At 39.5% G+C, this 16,099-nt stretch overlaps 3 protein-coding genes across 3 annotated transcripts; all 3 read right to left on the bottom strand.

Annotated features, from left to right (window-relative positions):
• Positions 1-318: 318 nt before the first annotated feature.
• Positions 319-5,482, bottom strand: mgat1a (alpha-1,3-mannosyl-glycoprotein 2-beta-N-acetylglucosaminyltransferase a). The gene is made up of 3 exons (XM_088410706.1): positions 3,877-5,482; positions 1,915-2,553; positions 319-1,485 (listed from the first exon to the last, which is right to left on the bottom strand). Exons 2-3 carry the CDS (start codon positions 2,515-2,517, stop codon positions 787-789), a joined length of 1,302 nt encoding a protein of 433 aa, XP_088266832.1. The 5' UTR covers positions 2,518-2,553; positions 3,877-5,482; the 3' UTR covers positions 319-786.
• An 86-nt stretch (positions 5,483-5,568) lies between these two features.
• On the bottom strand, positions 5,569-7,535 carry LOC148426446 (uncharacterized). The gene is made up of 2 exons (XM_088410329.1): positions 6,880-7,535; positions 5,569-6,037 (listed from the first exon to the last, which is right to left on the bottom strand). Exons 1-2 carry the CDS (start codon positions 7,450-7,452, stop codon positions 5,987-5,989), a joined length of 624 nt encoding a protein of 207 aa, XP_088266455.1. The 5' UTR covers positions 7,453-7,535; the 3' UTR covers positions 5,569-5,986.
• A 1,817-nt stretch (positions 7,536-9,352) lies between these two features.
• Positions 9,353-15,557, bottom strand: rnf183 (ring finger protein 183). Its single transcript, XM_088410328.1, has 2 exons — positions 15,144-15,557; positions 9,353-12,601 (listed from the first exon to the last, which is right to left on the bottom strand). Exon 2 carries the CDS (start codon positions 12,567-12,569, stop codon positions 11,655-11,657), a length of 915 nt encoding a protein of 304 aa, XP_088266454.1. The 5' UTR covers positions 12,570-12,601; positions 15,144-15,557; the 3' UTR covers positions 9,353-11,654.
• Between the last annotated feature and the right edge of the window lie 542 nt (positions 15,558-16,099).

The following is a 16,099-nucleotide window of genomic DNA, read 5'->3' as shown; positions in this document are numbered from 1 at the left end:
CTTGAAAGGACTGTATTTGATTGATTCAGAGGATCCTCAATCTTATCAGGTTGTCCGGCCAGAACATAAAGATGCACACTCTCATGCCACTCTTTATTTGTATATAATGTTCTATTTATTTATCTGGGTTGGTGTGTGTGTGTTTGTATGTGTTCGTGTGTTCTGTGTGTGTTCTATGTGTGATTGTTTGTGATTGGTTGCTAGGCGGTTGCTACGAAGATCACATGACCACAGGAGAAACATGTCCAGGCGTAAATAGTAATAACAGAACAATATAAACACGAAATCGTTAAGTATAATCTGAAACTTCTTAACAGGTTTCTTTAAAAACATACTGTTAGTTGGTAAGAACACATATATTTGCAAGTTTTTGAAATTTATAATTGATTAAAGTCTGAAATTTATAATAGTTTTTTTTTACTTACTTTTTAATGAAATACTGTCAAAATCTTACAAATTGTCCCTTTAAGAAATTACAACAGTTGAGCAAAGGCAACATTTTATGAAGACATTACTTAAGTGGAAGTAGCATGAAGCCATTATGAGCAAAATCAGTGATTAGACCAATGATTCCAAACCAGAAAAGTTTATACAATATCACAAATAATGTATCTTTGTTGAACCACGTATGCCAGCTCATACTGGTCAAGGAAACTAATTCAATAATTATCTACTAACAAAGTCGCATAAGAAAAAGGAATTAGACCCCGGACCACGTTTATGCCAAATAATATATATATTTGTTTTTATATATTATTTATTGATTTGATTTGGCACAGCAATAAGTCAGTCCCAAGTGGGATCGTACTGGGTCCACCCCTGGGGCGGAGCTATGTAGATCCTGCATCCTCTTAAGAAAATTGTGACCACGCCTCTGTAGCCCGTCCTTGGCACTCCAGACTTGAAATCGGCCATGAAACCCAATTTTTCTGCAAGTCTTTTGAAGCTTTCCTTGCTGGAATACTGCAAACGTAAAGGCCCGTCACACTCCAGCGTCCCCTGCTGGATGACGTCAAAAGTGACAGTGGAGGCATTATAAACCTCTTCTTGGAAACGCTTCCTGTACACGTCCTCCTTCAAGTAAGTCAGATTCAGCCTGGTGAAAGGCACATATTCCGAGTTCAGTTTAATGTGCCGCAGGTATTTTTCATAGTACTGTCCAACGCTGACTCCCTTTTCACCAAACGTCAGCGTGCGCGAGATCTCGGGTCGGATGCAAGAGCGTCCGCGCCGCTGCTCCGGTTTGCGCATCCAGTCGTCCCAAAAGGCGGAAGGCCACGTGGGCTCCAGCTCCTCCCAGAGTTCCCGGAGGAGCATCCAACCCAGGCCCGGGAAAAAGTCAGTACGGTAGAGTCGGCGAGAGTCCGCCAGGTCCACGAGGCTGTCCCTACCATTGTCGTTCCAGGCTGACACGCACCACAGGCTCGGGTCCGACTGGAGCAGCGGCAGAGTGGCGCGGAAGTACTCGAAGAAGTCTGGTGCCACCTGAAAGAGAATATCAGTGTCGCTTACTGAACAGAGCCCAAATTGGCTTCTTAGCGGTGTTTTGTTGTTTTTGTTTTTTTTGCAACCAATATTTCATTATTTGCAACAACATTTATTATGGGAATTCATATCGTTTGAATAAAGTGTCGGTGCACTTGTTATTTAGTTTAACAGTTCGTACGGTTATGCTTGATCTTTGTTTTTTGGCGCCACTTCTGGCCGCTGTTGATATTACATACATATTGAGAAGGATGATGTGGTTTTTAAAGCAGCCAGCAGCAGCATTTCTTCACGATAACATTCATCTTGCTAAAGAAAGTTGTCTGAGAAAAATCTGTAATCTTGCACATGAAAAGTATATATTTTTAGACAAAATCCTCAATCTAACAAGAATCAAGTCAGATTTTGTACTATTGTCTACAAGAATACCTCCAGGTCGTCTTCCACGATGATGACGGCCGAGTAATTTTGGAAGACTTGCTTGAGGGCCCAACGATAGTGCCTGGAGATCTTGTAGTAGCCCTGAAACCTGATGTGTTCCGGCGGCACGTCCACATCGAACAGGTCGGGCTGCATCATATGCGTGACGGCGTTTCCATACGAGCGGATGACGTCGGCCGTCTCGAGGTGGCCGCAGTCCTGGCTCACAATGATGGGAAAGAGCTCAGCCGAGAAGCGGTATTGGATAAGCTTGTCCAAGCAGCGCCGCACGGTCACCCTGTTGCAGGCCATCACCAGAACAGGGATAACCGGGGCTGGGGTCCTTTCTAGTGTCCTCTTCTGCCAGGCCGCCTGTGAAGCCTGGATGCTTTGGACCTGCATCAGGATATTGTTCTGGATCTCCAGCTCTTTCTCCAACATGCTGACCATGCGCTGCATTTCCCCAACCACCTCATTGTCGTAGTCATCTTTGGCTGCAGGCTTCTCTTCTTGGTTCGGTAGTCTGGGCCGCAGGAATAGAACCAGCATGGCATTCCAGGTGAGGAACAGCAAGGTGCCAAATAGGATTACAGAACTTCGCTGGCAGCGCATGGCCCACACTGATCAAATCCCACACTAAAAAAGGGGCTGCGAAGAGGGAAGAACAGTTTTTTTTTTACTCCCGGATTCCTAATGAACTTTTTTAGCATAAACAGCAAATGCATAAACAACAGGGGTGTGCAAAAAAAGAAAAGAAAAAAGATTCTCACAAAAATCGTGATTCTCATTTACTACGATTTAAATCCATATAACATGTCCCTAAATCAATAGTACATATGTAAAAAAATGAAATCGATCCACTCCCTGATCGTGTAATGGCTTTTCTCTATCGCGGGTCCCAATCATGCTGAAGCCGTGATAAATATTTCTGCCAACCTCCATCTAAATATAATTTATTTAGTAGAAAATAGAATCTATTTAGTAAGGAGGCGAATGTCGTTGGTGATCAATTTAATACATTTTCAATGACACCACGACCATCCTCGCTCTTGCAAACATGAATTAAATGAGCTAACGGGGAACAAATATTCAAACAGTGCAGAACAGAAAGCAAATGGTCCATAATCAACACAACACAAAACTTCAGCATATTCAAAAATGAAAGAAGATAAAATAATAAACAATGTATACAAACCCCAATTCAATTCACAAACACATTACTCAGCAGGCGCTGAATGAAAATACCGTCTATACTGTATCAAATAAAAGTTACAACTGTGACTGCAAATGCTCCCAACAGGCTCAGAAACACAGCTCATGCTTTGCCCATGCTTTCAATTGAGCTGCTCACTTGAAAAAGTTTATTTTCATATCTTGTTTGTCATAAATGTAATGAAAGATAAAAGCATTTTTTATTTGGACGACTGTATTCACATAATGTTTTGCACCCGGTTAGAAAGAACGTTGGTGTTGATGCATTCTGGTATGGGTTTTTGTTATATGCTTATGTACCTTTATTGGGATGGTATTTTTCAAGGGAGAATGACAAATTTTGTAAATTATATGTAACATATCATGACAATTGATTTATAAATGGCGAAGCAATTTATTTATTTAAAATAAATACTATTTCGCCATTGGGTTTGTCGGGAGTAACGTATTATTTTTTATGTAATAAATGATTTACCTCCTGACAAAAACGTCACACGAGGCAGAATACTTCCATTCTCTTCCACTAGATGGCAGCCTGCGTTTTTACACCTCATCTAACCTCACGTCCCACCCTCCTGATAAGTTGACTCAACAATTCACAAGTGGCTACTGCATGCGAATCAAGCGCTCTTTTCACACACACAAAAGAATACCCCTTTAAAATATAAAATAAAATAAAAAACTTTCCTCAATATCGTGCTTTCATTTGCTTGTGTTATAGAAGACAAAACAATTTCGCGTGAATGAATGAGCTCTTACCCGGAAAACACTGCTGTTTTCTCCTATTATTTTGGCCATTGCGTTGAGGTGCTTCGTCTTGGATTGGACGCCATCCTCGGGCAACTTTACACAGCGAGAGGAAGTAACTTGTTATTGGCTCTAAACGTTAAATTTGATCTTACAGACCGCAGTACTTGTGAAGCAGCCGGAGGGAGACGAAGTGAAGTTAAACAAACTTCTGCTTGGCAAAGTAGTCCTTTTCGCCACGCCTCTTCGCAGTTTCAAGTTTGCGAAATGCTTCCGCCTCGAAAACGAGTGGCGAAACCGAACAAAAAACAACACATTTTGAGGAAAATGGTAATATAATAATGTTTAAAAAAATTAAACACACAAACACCAAACCAAAACGTACGAATCCCCTCTGGTGCCATGGTATGTAAACAATACACGTATTTGTATTAATTTGCCCTCAGTTTGTAAACGCTGGACTGAAGGGAGTGTGTCCCGGACTGATGACGTAATAGTGGGGCGACGCGAGGGAGCGAGTGTGAGATAACAGGTGTTGGCTGTTCCGCTCCCAAAGAAGTACAAGTTCTGTACATTATTTCCTTCCCGTTTACGAAAAGTGTCTGGAACACGTCACGCGCGAGACGCTGCATTCCCAATACTTATGTAAAGATTGAAAGGACCGTGGAAGATTCGGACTGATGTCTGAACACCAATGATGGCTCTTTATCCTCCAAAGACAATCTTTGAGTGTGCATATTACTCAATAAATTGAAGGCTGTTATTAAGAAAAAAGAAGAAAAAAAACACACCACACACGCATCCCTGCACTCTCTTCTTTTTGGCACATAAAAAGTTCATTACATTTTTAATTCTGTAAGTGTCGCATCCGCTATGTACTAAGAAACAGTAATGAGCTAAAAGTGCACTGGGACATCTGAATAAGTGATTACTGGGTTCTGCCCGAATGCTAAACTGTTTCCATATTGTTCCATGTTAATAAAGTTACAAGGAAATGGGTTGCCAGAATTTGATCATGATTGAAGCATTTACATTTAACATGCATTTTCTTAGAAGGTAATATTAAATTCACTCCAATTTCAGTACACAAACGTATTAAACACGGCGACCAATATCAGCTCTTCAATCCAATCTGCTAGGTGAATTGTTGATTTTCATCTATTTCCGGCACATTTTGCCACTTGCTGTCACGTGCAAATGACATCACATCGGCTTGGGGATCAGTTAACGACCATTCACTTGTGAAGGGGACATGACAAAAACAGAAAGAATGTGAACCATGATGGCAACAATTATTTCATTTGACGGACAATAAGTCGTCACACAAAATGGCAGCTTGCTAAGAAAAAGTGATGATTTTCATTCGTCATTTATAGCCCACATATGACATATTTGGACTAGTGAGAGCACATATTAGAACGTATTATTGTAAAGGAAATGCTTGACTTGACTTACACTTTAAGTATCAATGGCAGGTATCAGCAGATCCGCAAGTACCCGATAGGCTATCTTAAAATACTGTAATGCCGGTATCCTGCAACATAACCCAGTTTGCTCAACATTGCAAGAATACAATGGGTTAAATCCATTAGGTTGTGTACATAAACATATATATATATATATATATATATATATATATATATATATATATATATATATATATATATATATATATATATATATATATATATATATATATATATATATATATATATATATAGAAATGGGTTGGGCTAGCAAAGGCACTTTTTTTTTTCATGTATATCGTCACCAGCAGCATCATAGCAGTCAATGAAAAACATTTTTCAAGTTGATTTTTTTTACCTTTCGGTGTGAGTATTTCTTTCTGTCCACCAACGGAAAGTGCACACAAAGTTTTTTTTGTCAATAGACTGAAGTCCAAATGTGTAAAGTACACACGTAGGCCGCAACTTTAGGCCTTTCTGACACGTGTTACCCTCATGGACAGAAGATAGCCAAAACGTTCTGGGGGTTTACTGAAAATTTCCCCACAAACACACACACAAACACGCGCGCACACACACACACACACGCACACACACACAAAAGGTCAATAAATAAGACAGGGGTCATGCTGTGTCAAGTTCAAGGCCTTGGACTTTCAGTCGGGTCCGCTTTTGAGGATCTTCTGTCTGGAATCATCTCTCTTAATCTGTCAGAAAAAACAAACAAGAAAAGATGAATATTAGTGGATATAGATTCCATGCAAATATTACAAACTTTTCTTTTACCGGTACTGGGAAAATCCACTTTTGACTGTACCACATATTTTGTTATTTGTGCACATTCTACCTAGTAAAATGCTATTAAGAGAATATTGTTTGTGTTTTCCGATATTTTATTTTTTCTCTAATACAGTATTTGTCTAATCCCTAATCATCTAGTTCCTTCAAATTTCATACTTCTTATTTGTTTTCAGTCTGTTTTGTGTTTTTAAAATATCTTGTCAATATTTTAAGTCAAGTATTTTCCCGTCGATTTGTTTTTGTTTGGAAATAATTTATATTTGTAATTTTGTGTAGTTCTTATATTTATCAGTTAAATATTTCTGCATTCGTTGTGAAATTTCAGCCATATTGATGTCTTTTTTATTTTAAGTTAACGTATGTTCAATATTTTACTTTATTAAATTTTAATGTAATATTGTAGTATTTAATGTATTGTTTATTTACATTTGATCATTCCAGCTGTTTTTAGTATTGTGCTTTTTAAATTCATATTTCTAGTATGTTAATAGGCATGATTTTACATCTATTTTTTTTTTCTTGCAATTATATTTAAGGATTTTAAAATCTATCAGTTTATTTTTGCATCATTTTTTTAATTAATACTGGAGTAATTTTTATTTGAAATTTTCCAATCGTTATCTTCTTGATAAATCTAATGTGTTTTCTGTCTAATGTTTTGCATTACTTTTCTAATATACTGTACTTGGATTTTTGCTTCAATATTTTTGCATTAGTATTACATAATATAGTAGTTCTTGTGCGTCACCTTGCGGTGGCGCCCCCTGCCGCATCCGCAGAGCATGGCCAGTCTCCGTAACACAACGTGTGTCAGCAGAAGTTGTAGAGAGCGGCAGGTGCTCCTCAAAGTCTCCCATCGGGCCTCCACGAAAGACGGCGTCGCTTCTCCGCCGTCACGGCACGCTCCCCAAAGCCCACACTGGTGCTCACACGCGTCCCGTACGAACACTTTGATTTGACACGGTCGAACGAGCCGGTTGACGACGACGACTCGACCAGCGGGGAGTAGTCGAGCTCCATCGGTGCTCGCATCTAGGCCGCGGGACGTCGCGGGGTGGGCGTCCGCCTCGGGGACGCCTTTCCTCGGATCCCTCAAACGGCGGGCTCCGCTGCCTTCTCGCTGTGGCGAATCATACCGCACCGAGAGTCGACACGCCGGCAAAAGGCTCTCTCCGCGGCCGAGCGAGTCGCGCCGAGGTCCGGCCAGCGCGGGGCCGTAAACCGAGGGGGAGCTTCGTTTGCTCGGCGGGTTCCTGGTCCACAGCGTACCGCGACATCGGAGCACTGAAGTGAGGGCCGAGGCGGAGGGAGTCGAAGCCATGGCGGTCGACGGCGTCCACAAGACTCGGCTGACTCGTTCAACCTCTGTCCCCCCGGTGGTGGCTCCAGTGGGGGAGGAGGAGGGGAGGAGGCCAGGCAGGGGGTGGGGAGGGGGGGTCCCCTTGGAAAGACTGACCTGGTTGTCGCCAAAGTCCGGGAAGGGTGACGGTGTCATTTGAATTCGGAGACTATAAATATCCAGCTATAATTCATTCCCAAATGGAAGGCATACTAAACTAGATTGTCGAAAAGAATAACGATTCAAAATTCAAATTCACTCAACAGGGAATTGAATCTAAAATACGACTTTGTTTTTTTTAAGTAACTAAATTAATATAAATTAATTCAATAACATTCATTAATACAAAGGTTACATAAACCTATTGACAAATTGTTAAAATAGGATCTTGATATTTTAATGGAACTAAATTAAAATAAATTATTCAAGTTAAATTCATAATTCATGTAATTCCCCTTAACAAATGCACCTTTGAGTACAAAATATTAAAAATACTACAGCGTTAGCTTAATGTTCACCCCAAAACTTAATTGTATCAACTTTAATGCAATCAAAATAGTTTAATAAATGAATGCTGTACAAATAATTCAGTTAAAATGTTCTGCACACTCGCGTGATTCGAAATAATTAGTCACTCAAAATAGAATATTATTTCAAACATGAACCTGTTTTTCAAACGCAACAAAATGAATATAAAATAATTCAATGTCACTACAAAGTAATTAACTTGTTAAATTTAACACTATAACCATAACATTCACCCCGTATTGTATTATCAATTTTAAATGCAATCAAATTCCAACGATAAATAAATGTATACTAAAGAGTCCGTTAAAAATATACTATCGTGCTATATTCAAAATCAATAGTCACTCAAAACTGAATTGAATTTGGCACCACTTTTGCTTCAGTTTCACATACATTGTTCCTAATTCAGGCATCCACATAGGAATAGAATCATATCAACAAAAATATACAGCACGAGAGCTACTGTAATTTTAGTTATTCTTCACAGAGGATAAAGTGTATACATTGTTGCATTAGTTGTCTGTGGGTTTTGCGCCACCATTTGTGTACTGTAACGCTTCTCCAAATCATAATGTTTTTTTCCATCCATTTTCTGTAGCCGCTTATCCTTATGAGGGTTGCAGGCCTGCTGGTGCCTATCCCAGCTGTCTATGGGCAGTAGATGGGGGACACCCTGAACTGGTTGCCAGCCAATTGCAGGGCACGCAAAGACGAACAACCATTCACGCACCTAATCACAACTAAGGACTATTTAGCGTGTCCAATACGCCTGCCATGCAATTTTTTTGGGAGTGTGAGCGCAAACCGGAGTGCCCATAGATTCCTCATGGGCACGGGGAGAACATGCAAACCCTACACCGGAAGGATGGAGCGAGCTAGAATTGAACTCGGGACTCTTAAAAGGCTCAGTTTGGAATTATAATAAATGTTCCATTATGTGTTCAAATGAAGCTAGCATACTCAAAAGGTTATTTGGATGTTTTGGGCGTGATCCTGTTATATTTCGAGCTCGACAGTAAACCAAAAAACGTTTTTTTTTCGAATATTTTTGAAGTTTTGAAAATGTCTCATCCACCTTTCCATCTCCTTGGTATCTAATGCTGAAGAATCCAGATAAAGGTGTCCGTCACAAAGCGTCGGACTGGTTTGGCCGCCCGCTAGCGAACCAACAGAGAGAAACGCACTTGAAACAGTCTTGTGGATTGTGTCGTGTTTACAAGACTAGAGGCCATGCTCACATGTCTCAAGAAGAACAACAAGATGATGAAGCGGCATACGGGCTGGCGTCCAAAAAGGAAACGCAGTACAGTAGTGTACAGATCACACAAAAGGCATTCAACAAAAGTTAGCCGGGTAGTTTTTCGTCATTGTTTTAATGAAAAATACTATGTACATCTTTGCAATCATAATCCTGACTATACAATAGGTTTATTTGATGACACACAAGTATAAACACCATGTTATTTTTGTTTTTACATTATTGCCTGCTTTGAGCAAATGAGATCTGAAAACGGGCTCAAAACTAGCACTGTAGCTAGCTAGTTAACATGCTAGGGATGTAAATTAAAACTCACTTTTTTGTATTGTATTTTATTTGTAAGTAGTATTTTTGTATTTGTAGCTAAGATTCAGTGTGTACTGTTTTTTGTGTAATGTGTATTACTTGTGATATATCACTTCCTTGTTTCCTTGTTTTTGTTAAGCAGCACCGAGCACTAATTTTTGCTAGCCTGTCTATGATGTTTTTCTTTATATTAGCATTTTGCAAACCGACTTTCTTCAGCGATATGTTTCAGTTGAACATTTTGGTGTTTAGCTCCGTCTATGGATTCTGTCAAAATGATGTCATACAATTATTTTTGCCTGAGTATTACTTGTTTGTGTTTTTATATGTTCTTGAATATCAAATAAGACATAAAAAACAGTTACGTTTTCAAAAGTTTACATATTTTAATGTTTTAAAAAGCTTATATGAGGCATGTGTTTAAAAAAATATCTTTTTGTGGCCTCTCAAACACCATATACCAGTGAGTGCAAATTCATTCCTATGTGTGTCTATGATTTATTATTTACAGATGGTGTATTTCCAATAAAATCACAAGTGTTCATGTGAGTACATGCAGCTAGCTGTTCTATAAACAACACTTTGTAGTTGGTCTATAATCTATTCCCACATCTTTAGCTTTGTTCACAGTTTGACTCCACTGTGCGTGCAATTTGAGGTCTGCGCTCCCTTCGTTCGAAAAATGCCACCTTCCTCGTTTGGCTTCATTTCTTCACCTCGCGAAACATGTGACGCAGTAGTGCTTAGATAAAAAAAAAAAAAAAAAAAAAAAAAACAGTCACATTATGTGTTTGGACATTCCGGTAAATTTCCACGGGAATGAAGATGTAATGTATTGAAAAGTCTATACTTCCTTTTCTTTCTCGCAACAAATGTAATCAAGAGTCCACGAGCCATTTAGAAGGCATTTGCAGTACCAGTCAAAAGTTTGGAAACACCTTCAGATTCACGTGGACTCCCAACGAATCGCAATACTCGACTCTTGGAAAATACACAGCTGTGAGATAATCCTCATTCCGGCACATAAAGCATCACCTGTATCACAAAGGCTCACCTCACTCCCAACAATATTACAGTTCTGGTCAAATGTTTAGAAACACCTTTACATTCAAGTTATTAACTCTTGAAAAGGTACAACTGTGAACTGAGTGTCATTCCACATCATAAAGCATCATCCAGCTCATAAAGCCGACTAAGGGGAAAAAATGTACTTAGGCTACTTAGTTGGAAGTATCTAAAAATTGTAAAATATTCTGTTTGGATGACCTTTTTTTCCCCACCAAATAATTCCAAAATTTTCCATTGTCTTAGATATTAATCTACAATTCAGCAATTAAATATATTTCTTAAACAATCTGAACAAGAGAGTATTTCCAAACATTTGACAGTTCATATTGTCAAACAGCAAGTTGTGCAAAAAATACTGAAACACTGAAAAATGACAAGAAAAAAATAGAAACCAGCTCATGATGGAATGCTTGGGAGATTAAAAAAAGTTGTTTTTTTTTTAAACAACAATATACGGTACTTTGTGTGCCGTTGATGTGAGAGGATGTCGTCAAAACCCCCTAGTGAGGCTCCATCGACGTTAATTGATGTCAACTACACTTTTTATGTTTTTTTTTAATAATCGGTACGGGTGGAAAAATGGATAGGGAAATTTAAAAAAACTATCATCAGTCAAAATGCTCGAAACTGGCTTGCAGTTTTTTTTGTTTTTTTTTTTTAAAGTGGCTGGCATTAAAAGAGTATGGACAAACATACAATCTGCACTAAAAGGGAACGTAGAAAATGTTCTCTGATCGGTTGGTTCATCACTGCTAGCGTACGTCCCCGCATCAGCGGAAACGGTCCGACTGTCAGTTAAGCGGAGGGTTTACCAAAGTCGCACAAGAATATTTTGACAGGTTTTGGGATTCCCACACACGAGGTGTTTGGTCGCCCTGTCGATTTTTGAAAAAGTTGAAGGCTGTCGTTTATGCCCGAGTCCACAGCCCGCGCAGAAAAACCAGATCTTTAATGTCTATAGTGAGCGATTGAGCTTTCAGTTGTCGCAAATCTCTGGTTTATTGCCATTAATTCCCAACTGCGGTCACGGTCCCGAGAAGGCCTTGCGCGGCGGCGGGCGAGGCGCCGTCTGGTTCCCGGGCGGGGGCCTCGGACTGGTCACGTTGGGTATGATGACGAAGGCCAGGATGCCCGCCAGCAAGAGCGCCACGGTGACGGTGATGACACTGGCCACCGTGATGTAGTAGCAGCGGTCCGAGCGGAAAAAGCGGCGGATGCGCCCGCGCACCCGGTTGGGCGGGCGACCCACGTCCACCATGGTGGCGGGCGCCACGCCGCCCTCCATGGCGTCCAGCCGCAAAGCGTCGGCGGGCGCGGGCCGGGCCTCGTGGCTCTTGTGCGGCAGGGTGATGACGCCCGGGTCGGCGGGGCCGTTGGACGGCGGGTTCTTCAGGAAGAGTTTGCCTTTGCTGCGTTTGAAGCGGATGGACTTGGCGCGCCGCATCTCGGGCGGGAGCTTGCCGATGATGTCCTGGTTGTTGCCCAGGCGGGGCAGGTCCTGGCCGTGAGGAATGTCCGTGATCTCGCGGCACACGGGGCACGATAGCGTCTTGAGCTCGGGCGCGCTCACGTTGATGCGCGCCAGGCACTCCAGGCAGAAGGTGTGCCCGCAGGCCAGCAGCTTGGGCGTCTTGAAGGTGTTGTCGTAGGAGCAGAAGCAGATGGCGCACTCCAGCTCCTCGTCGTCGCTCTCCTCGGGCGGACGGAGGTGCCGGCCGGCGTCGGCGCTCCTGCCGCGCTGGCGCTGGCGCCGATGCCGGTGTTGGTTGGGCTCCCCCGAGCGGCGCTCTCGCCGCCGCCCTCGCTCAGAGTCGCTGCTCCTGGACCTGTGGACGTTTTGCGGGCGCCGGTTGTCCATCCGAGGCTTGACGTTGGCGGGCGGCCGGGCGTCGTGGCTGCGGCTACGACGAGGCCGCCGCCTTTCCCGCTCGTCGCTCATGTCGGCCGTCGGTGTTTGCCAGTCGAGGGTTTCTGCAGATGACGATGCAACAAAATGTCATTTTTTAATGATTGGAAAATATATCACTCATATATTCTTATTTTCTAGATTTACCGTATTTTCCACACTATAAGCCGCACCGGTATATACTGTAGCAGAAAAAATTGAATAAAAAAAAAAAAAAAAAAATTATATATATATATATATATTTTTTTTTTTTGTCATGAAAAAGCTGCACGGAATGTAAGCTGCAGGTCATAACATCAGATATTCACGGAAAGATGGTTAATGGAAGTTAGGTTTTTTTTCTCTCTTTTTTGAACTGAACATGCCTGCATATTTAGAACGAACATATTTGTAGAAAGTGTATGGATATTTTCTTTGACTGATTGATTACTCTAGTGGCTGGCAAAAAAAAAAAAAAATGCATTATTGGCTTTTATTATCAATCATTATGTCTGATACGTTTTCAATTATTACAGCAATTCAGACTTTAGTATTTCTTTTTTTTTCTTTTCATTGACTGTTTTTTAATCATTTTTTAATATTTTTTTAAATTAAAATGTTCAATAATTGTGTGTATTATTTTGTCATTATTTCAATTCTTTTATCTAATATGTTGGGCCTAATAATGTTGTTTGCTTGTAATGTTAATTATGTTTATCTCATATTTTGGTATTTTTTGTTTCATATGTCTAAAAAAAGTTGGGTCAAGATTAAGCCATGAGTGGGTTTAAAAAAAACACTCAATTTATTATTATTTTTTTTTAACAAAACAACACACTTTTGAGGTTGTTTAGTACATAACGAACCTTTTTAGGGTTGTTTTGAGGAAAACAACAGAGAAAGTTGGGTTGAGTTTGCTTTTTGCTTTTCTTATAAATTCTGGGCACAATATTACTTGAATAAATAATATTTATGTTGATTTTTGTTCATTACTGTCTATGAATAATTTTCAAAATATTTGACTCAAGTTTAATGTTTAGGGCCAAGTATTGTTGGATTCTTTTGTCAACATATTTTGCTATCTTTTCTGTCTTTATTTTCATATAATATTTTGGGGTTTGAGTTCTTCGTATTATTTGATGATATGACGTATTTGTATTACGCAAATTGCCTCATATTTTGAGTTTCTTTCTTCAATTTTTGTATGATTCTATATATTTTATTTATCAAATAAATAAAGATAAAACTAGGTATTTTTGTATTGTTTTCATTATTGTCAACCATGTCTGGTGCATTATTATCTTATATATATATATATATATATATATATATTTTTTTTTTTTTTTTACCAAATATTTGACCTAATATTTTAAGTGTGTAGTGTTATATTTGTGTGTTTTCCATGCAATTATTTCCAAATTAAATGTTTCTTTGGTTTGCAATGAGCCAGTCGAGTGTTTCTGCACCCAACCTGTCGCCTGCCAACAACTTGCAAAACAGGAAATGGATCGGAGGTATCCAGCCCAATGACAGCCATCATTGTTTCAACGTTGACTTTTTAGTGAGCTTGGGTTATATTTGTTTTTCGGGCTTTACGACACAGACGTCAGCGTGCATGCCTGCGGTGGAAGTCCTTCAGATTACAGAACAACCTTAATTGTATGTGCCGCTAAATGATAGAAAGCATTTATAGTACAAGTTTTGTATTTTTATCTGATCTTTGTGTAGTTTTCACCACCATAATAGTTTATTATAATTTGTGTTTCCATATGTTATAAATGGTACATTTTGTCCAATTATTTTTCAAATATCACTTTATTTTTTTTATTCAGCCCTGAGTGTTTTGTCTCCGATTAGACAAGTACGCCTCATATTTAGATATGAGTCACTCCCGTGAGCGAATTGATCATTTGTCTCGCTATAAACTTGATATAAAGTTTTCCTGCAAGTAGGTCATTTTGTTTTATTGTATGGCTGTCATACTTCAGCCTGAATTAATTCACTTCCTATTGGGGAAATGATAACATCTTGGAAGTTATCTAGTTTAATGGTATTTCCAATCAGTGTCTTCATTCTGATGTGTGGGTAAAAAGCCAAATGAGAATTCACCTAGCGCAGCTGTAAACTCTATTTTGGGGAATTGGAAATGTGGGTTGGACTAAACTTCAAAATGGATCAGCAGGTCAGAAGTACTTCAAGGAACAAAGTAATAAAGCGTAAAAAAAAAACAAACAAAAAAAAAACAGGGATGGCAACAGCATCCACACAAAGTAATTAAGCAGAATTATAAATACAAGTGTGGAAAAAAAGGACTTAAAAGTACAACTTTGATGGGCAGTTACATCTAATTAATTCTTTCATAACTTGGTACTTCTGGGGAAAAATAATTCCCATAATTACCAAAAAGAAAATGGAAAAATAAGCGATCAAAACTGTTACTGTTAGCTCAGTAACAAAAATTCTACATAACATACTGGAAAGTGAAAACATGGCTTTTTCAAAGAAAAATATGTGAACGTAAGAAGCTGATGCAGACACATGCAAACAAGAATAAAAGTCAAAAATAAGCTAACAAAGTATTTGTACTCGCCAGCACTATAAAATATTAAGAACGGAATCAAAACACACCTGTTGAGTAAATCTCACATCACCAGCAGCTCCATGGGTGCACCTGAAGTAGTGCAAGTGGGCAGCGCTGGCCTTCCTCTCACATTCCAAGTCTGGCGCTTGTGTCTTGTTTTCTCACTGTGACGCAGCACCGCCTTCTGGGGAGGGGCACGCCCCCACCTCCTGCCCGCCTGGCAGCCGCCTCCGGTCGGACCAGTCGGACCTGCTCGGCCGCGCGCGTATGTTTCTGCTGAGGGATATGTCAGTCCGGCCTTGCCCAACATATTACGACGTGCACACGACCCACAAATGACTTTCCAAGGATATCAAATCAGGCAAGGCCTTTTGGGGAACACCTCTTTAAATCTTTGTAAGTTTTTTTCAATTACAAAATATTCATTTTATTTTAGGGAGCACGCCATTAAAAAAAAACAAAAAACACCTTCACGGCCATTTTTAAATTAAACATCTATAGTTTTAATTATATTTTGCATTAAAACTGGCAATGGTGTCATTTCAAAATGTGCATATAAATTTGGGGAAAATGGAACAAAAATGCTGTTTTTAAAGAAATTTTTATTTTTTTTGCACCTAGTTTACTACATTTTATTCATTCATAATGTTTAATTCATTTTTAATTAATTTTTAATTGAAGTGCAGTAAAAATTTCAAAGTTTGGTTATGAGTTTGCAACAAAATAAGAACGTTCATCTTTTCTATTTTAGGCACTTTGATGCACTTGATTATTTTTCTGTTTTATACTAAGCTGTGTAACACATATAAAAGATGTAAAAAATATTTTTTTTAAAGTTGTTAAACGTTATTTTATATTGCTTTTTTCTTTTGTCACTGTTAAAAAGGACACAGATTTAGGCACATTTATACCATTTTTATAAACAATAATCTTATAGTCAATGCGTCGAGTGGGGGGGGCATGAAACGTTTTCTCTTTCCATAAAATTGAGAAGCACTGCTAT

This window comes from Hippichthys cyanospilos, chromosome 3, assembly GCF_059441005.1.
Source record: "Hippichthys cyanospilos isolate Australia breed blue-spotted pipefish chromosome 3, RoL_Hcya_1.0, whole genome shotgun sequence".
NCBI lineage: Eukaryota > Metazoa > Chordata > Actinopteri > Syngnathiformes > Syngnathidae > Hippichthys > Hippichthys cyanospilos.
This window is presented reverse-complemented; position numbering and strand designations above follow the sequence as displayed.

Coding starts and splice junctions, on each gene's coding strand:
- LOC148426446 (XM_088410329.1), bottom strand. CDS start 7,452: ATGGCTTCGACTCCCTCCGCCTCGGCCCTCACTTCAGTGCTCCGATGT. Junction 6,038..6,879: donor GCAGGGGGCGCCACCGCAAG/GTGACGCACAAG, acceptor TTTTTCTGACAG/ATTAAGAGAGATGATTCCAG.
- mgat1a (XM_088410706.1), bottom strand. CDS start 2,517: ATGCGCTGCCAGCGAAGTTCTGTAATCCTATTTGGCACCTTGCTGTTC. Junction 1,486..1,914: donor TCGTGGAAGACGACCTGGAG/GTATTCTTGTAG, acceptor ATTCTCTTTCAG/GTGGCACCAGACTTCTTCGA.
- rnf183 (XM_088410328.1), bottom strand. CDS start 12,569: ATGAGCGACGAGCGGGAAAGGCGGCGGCCTCGTCGTAGCCGCAGCCAC.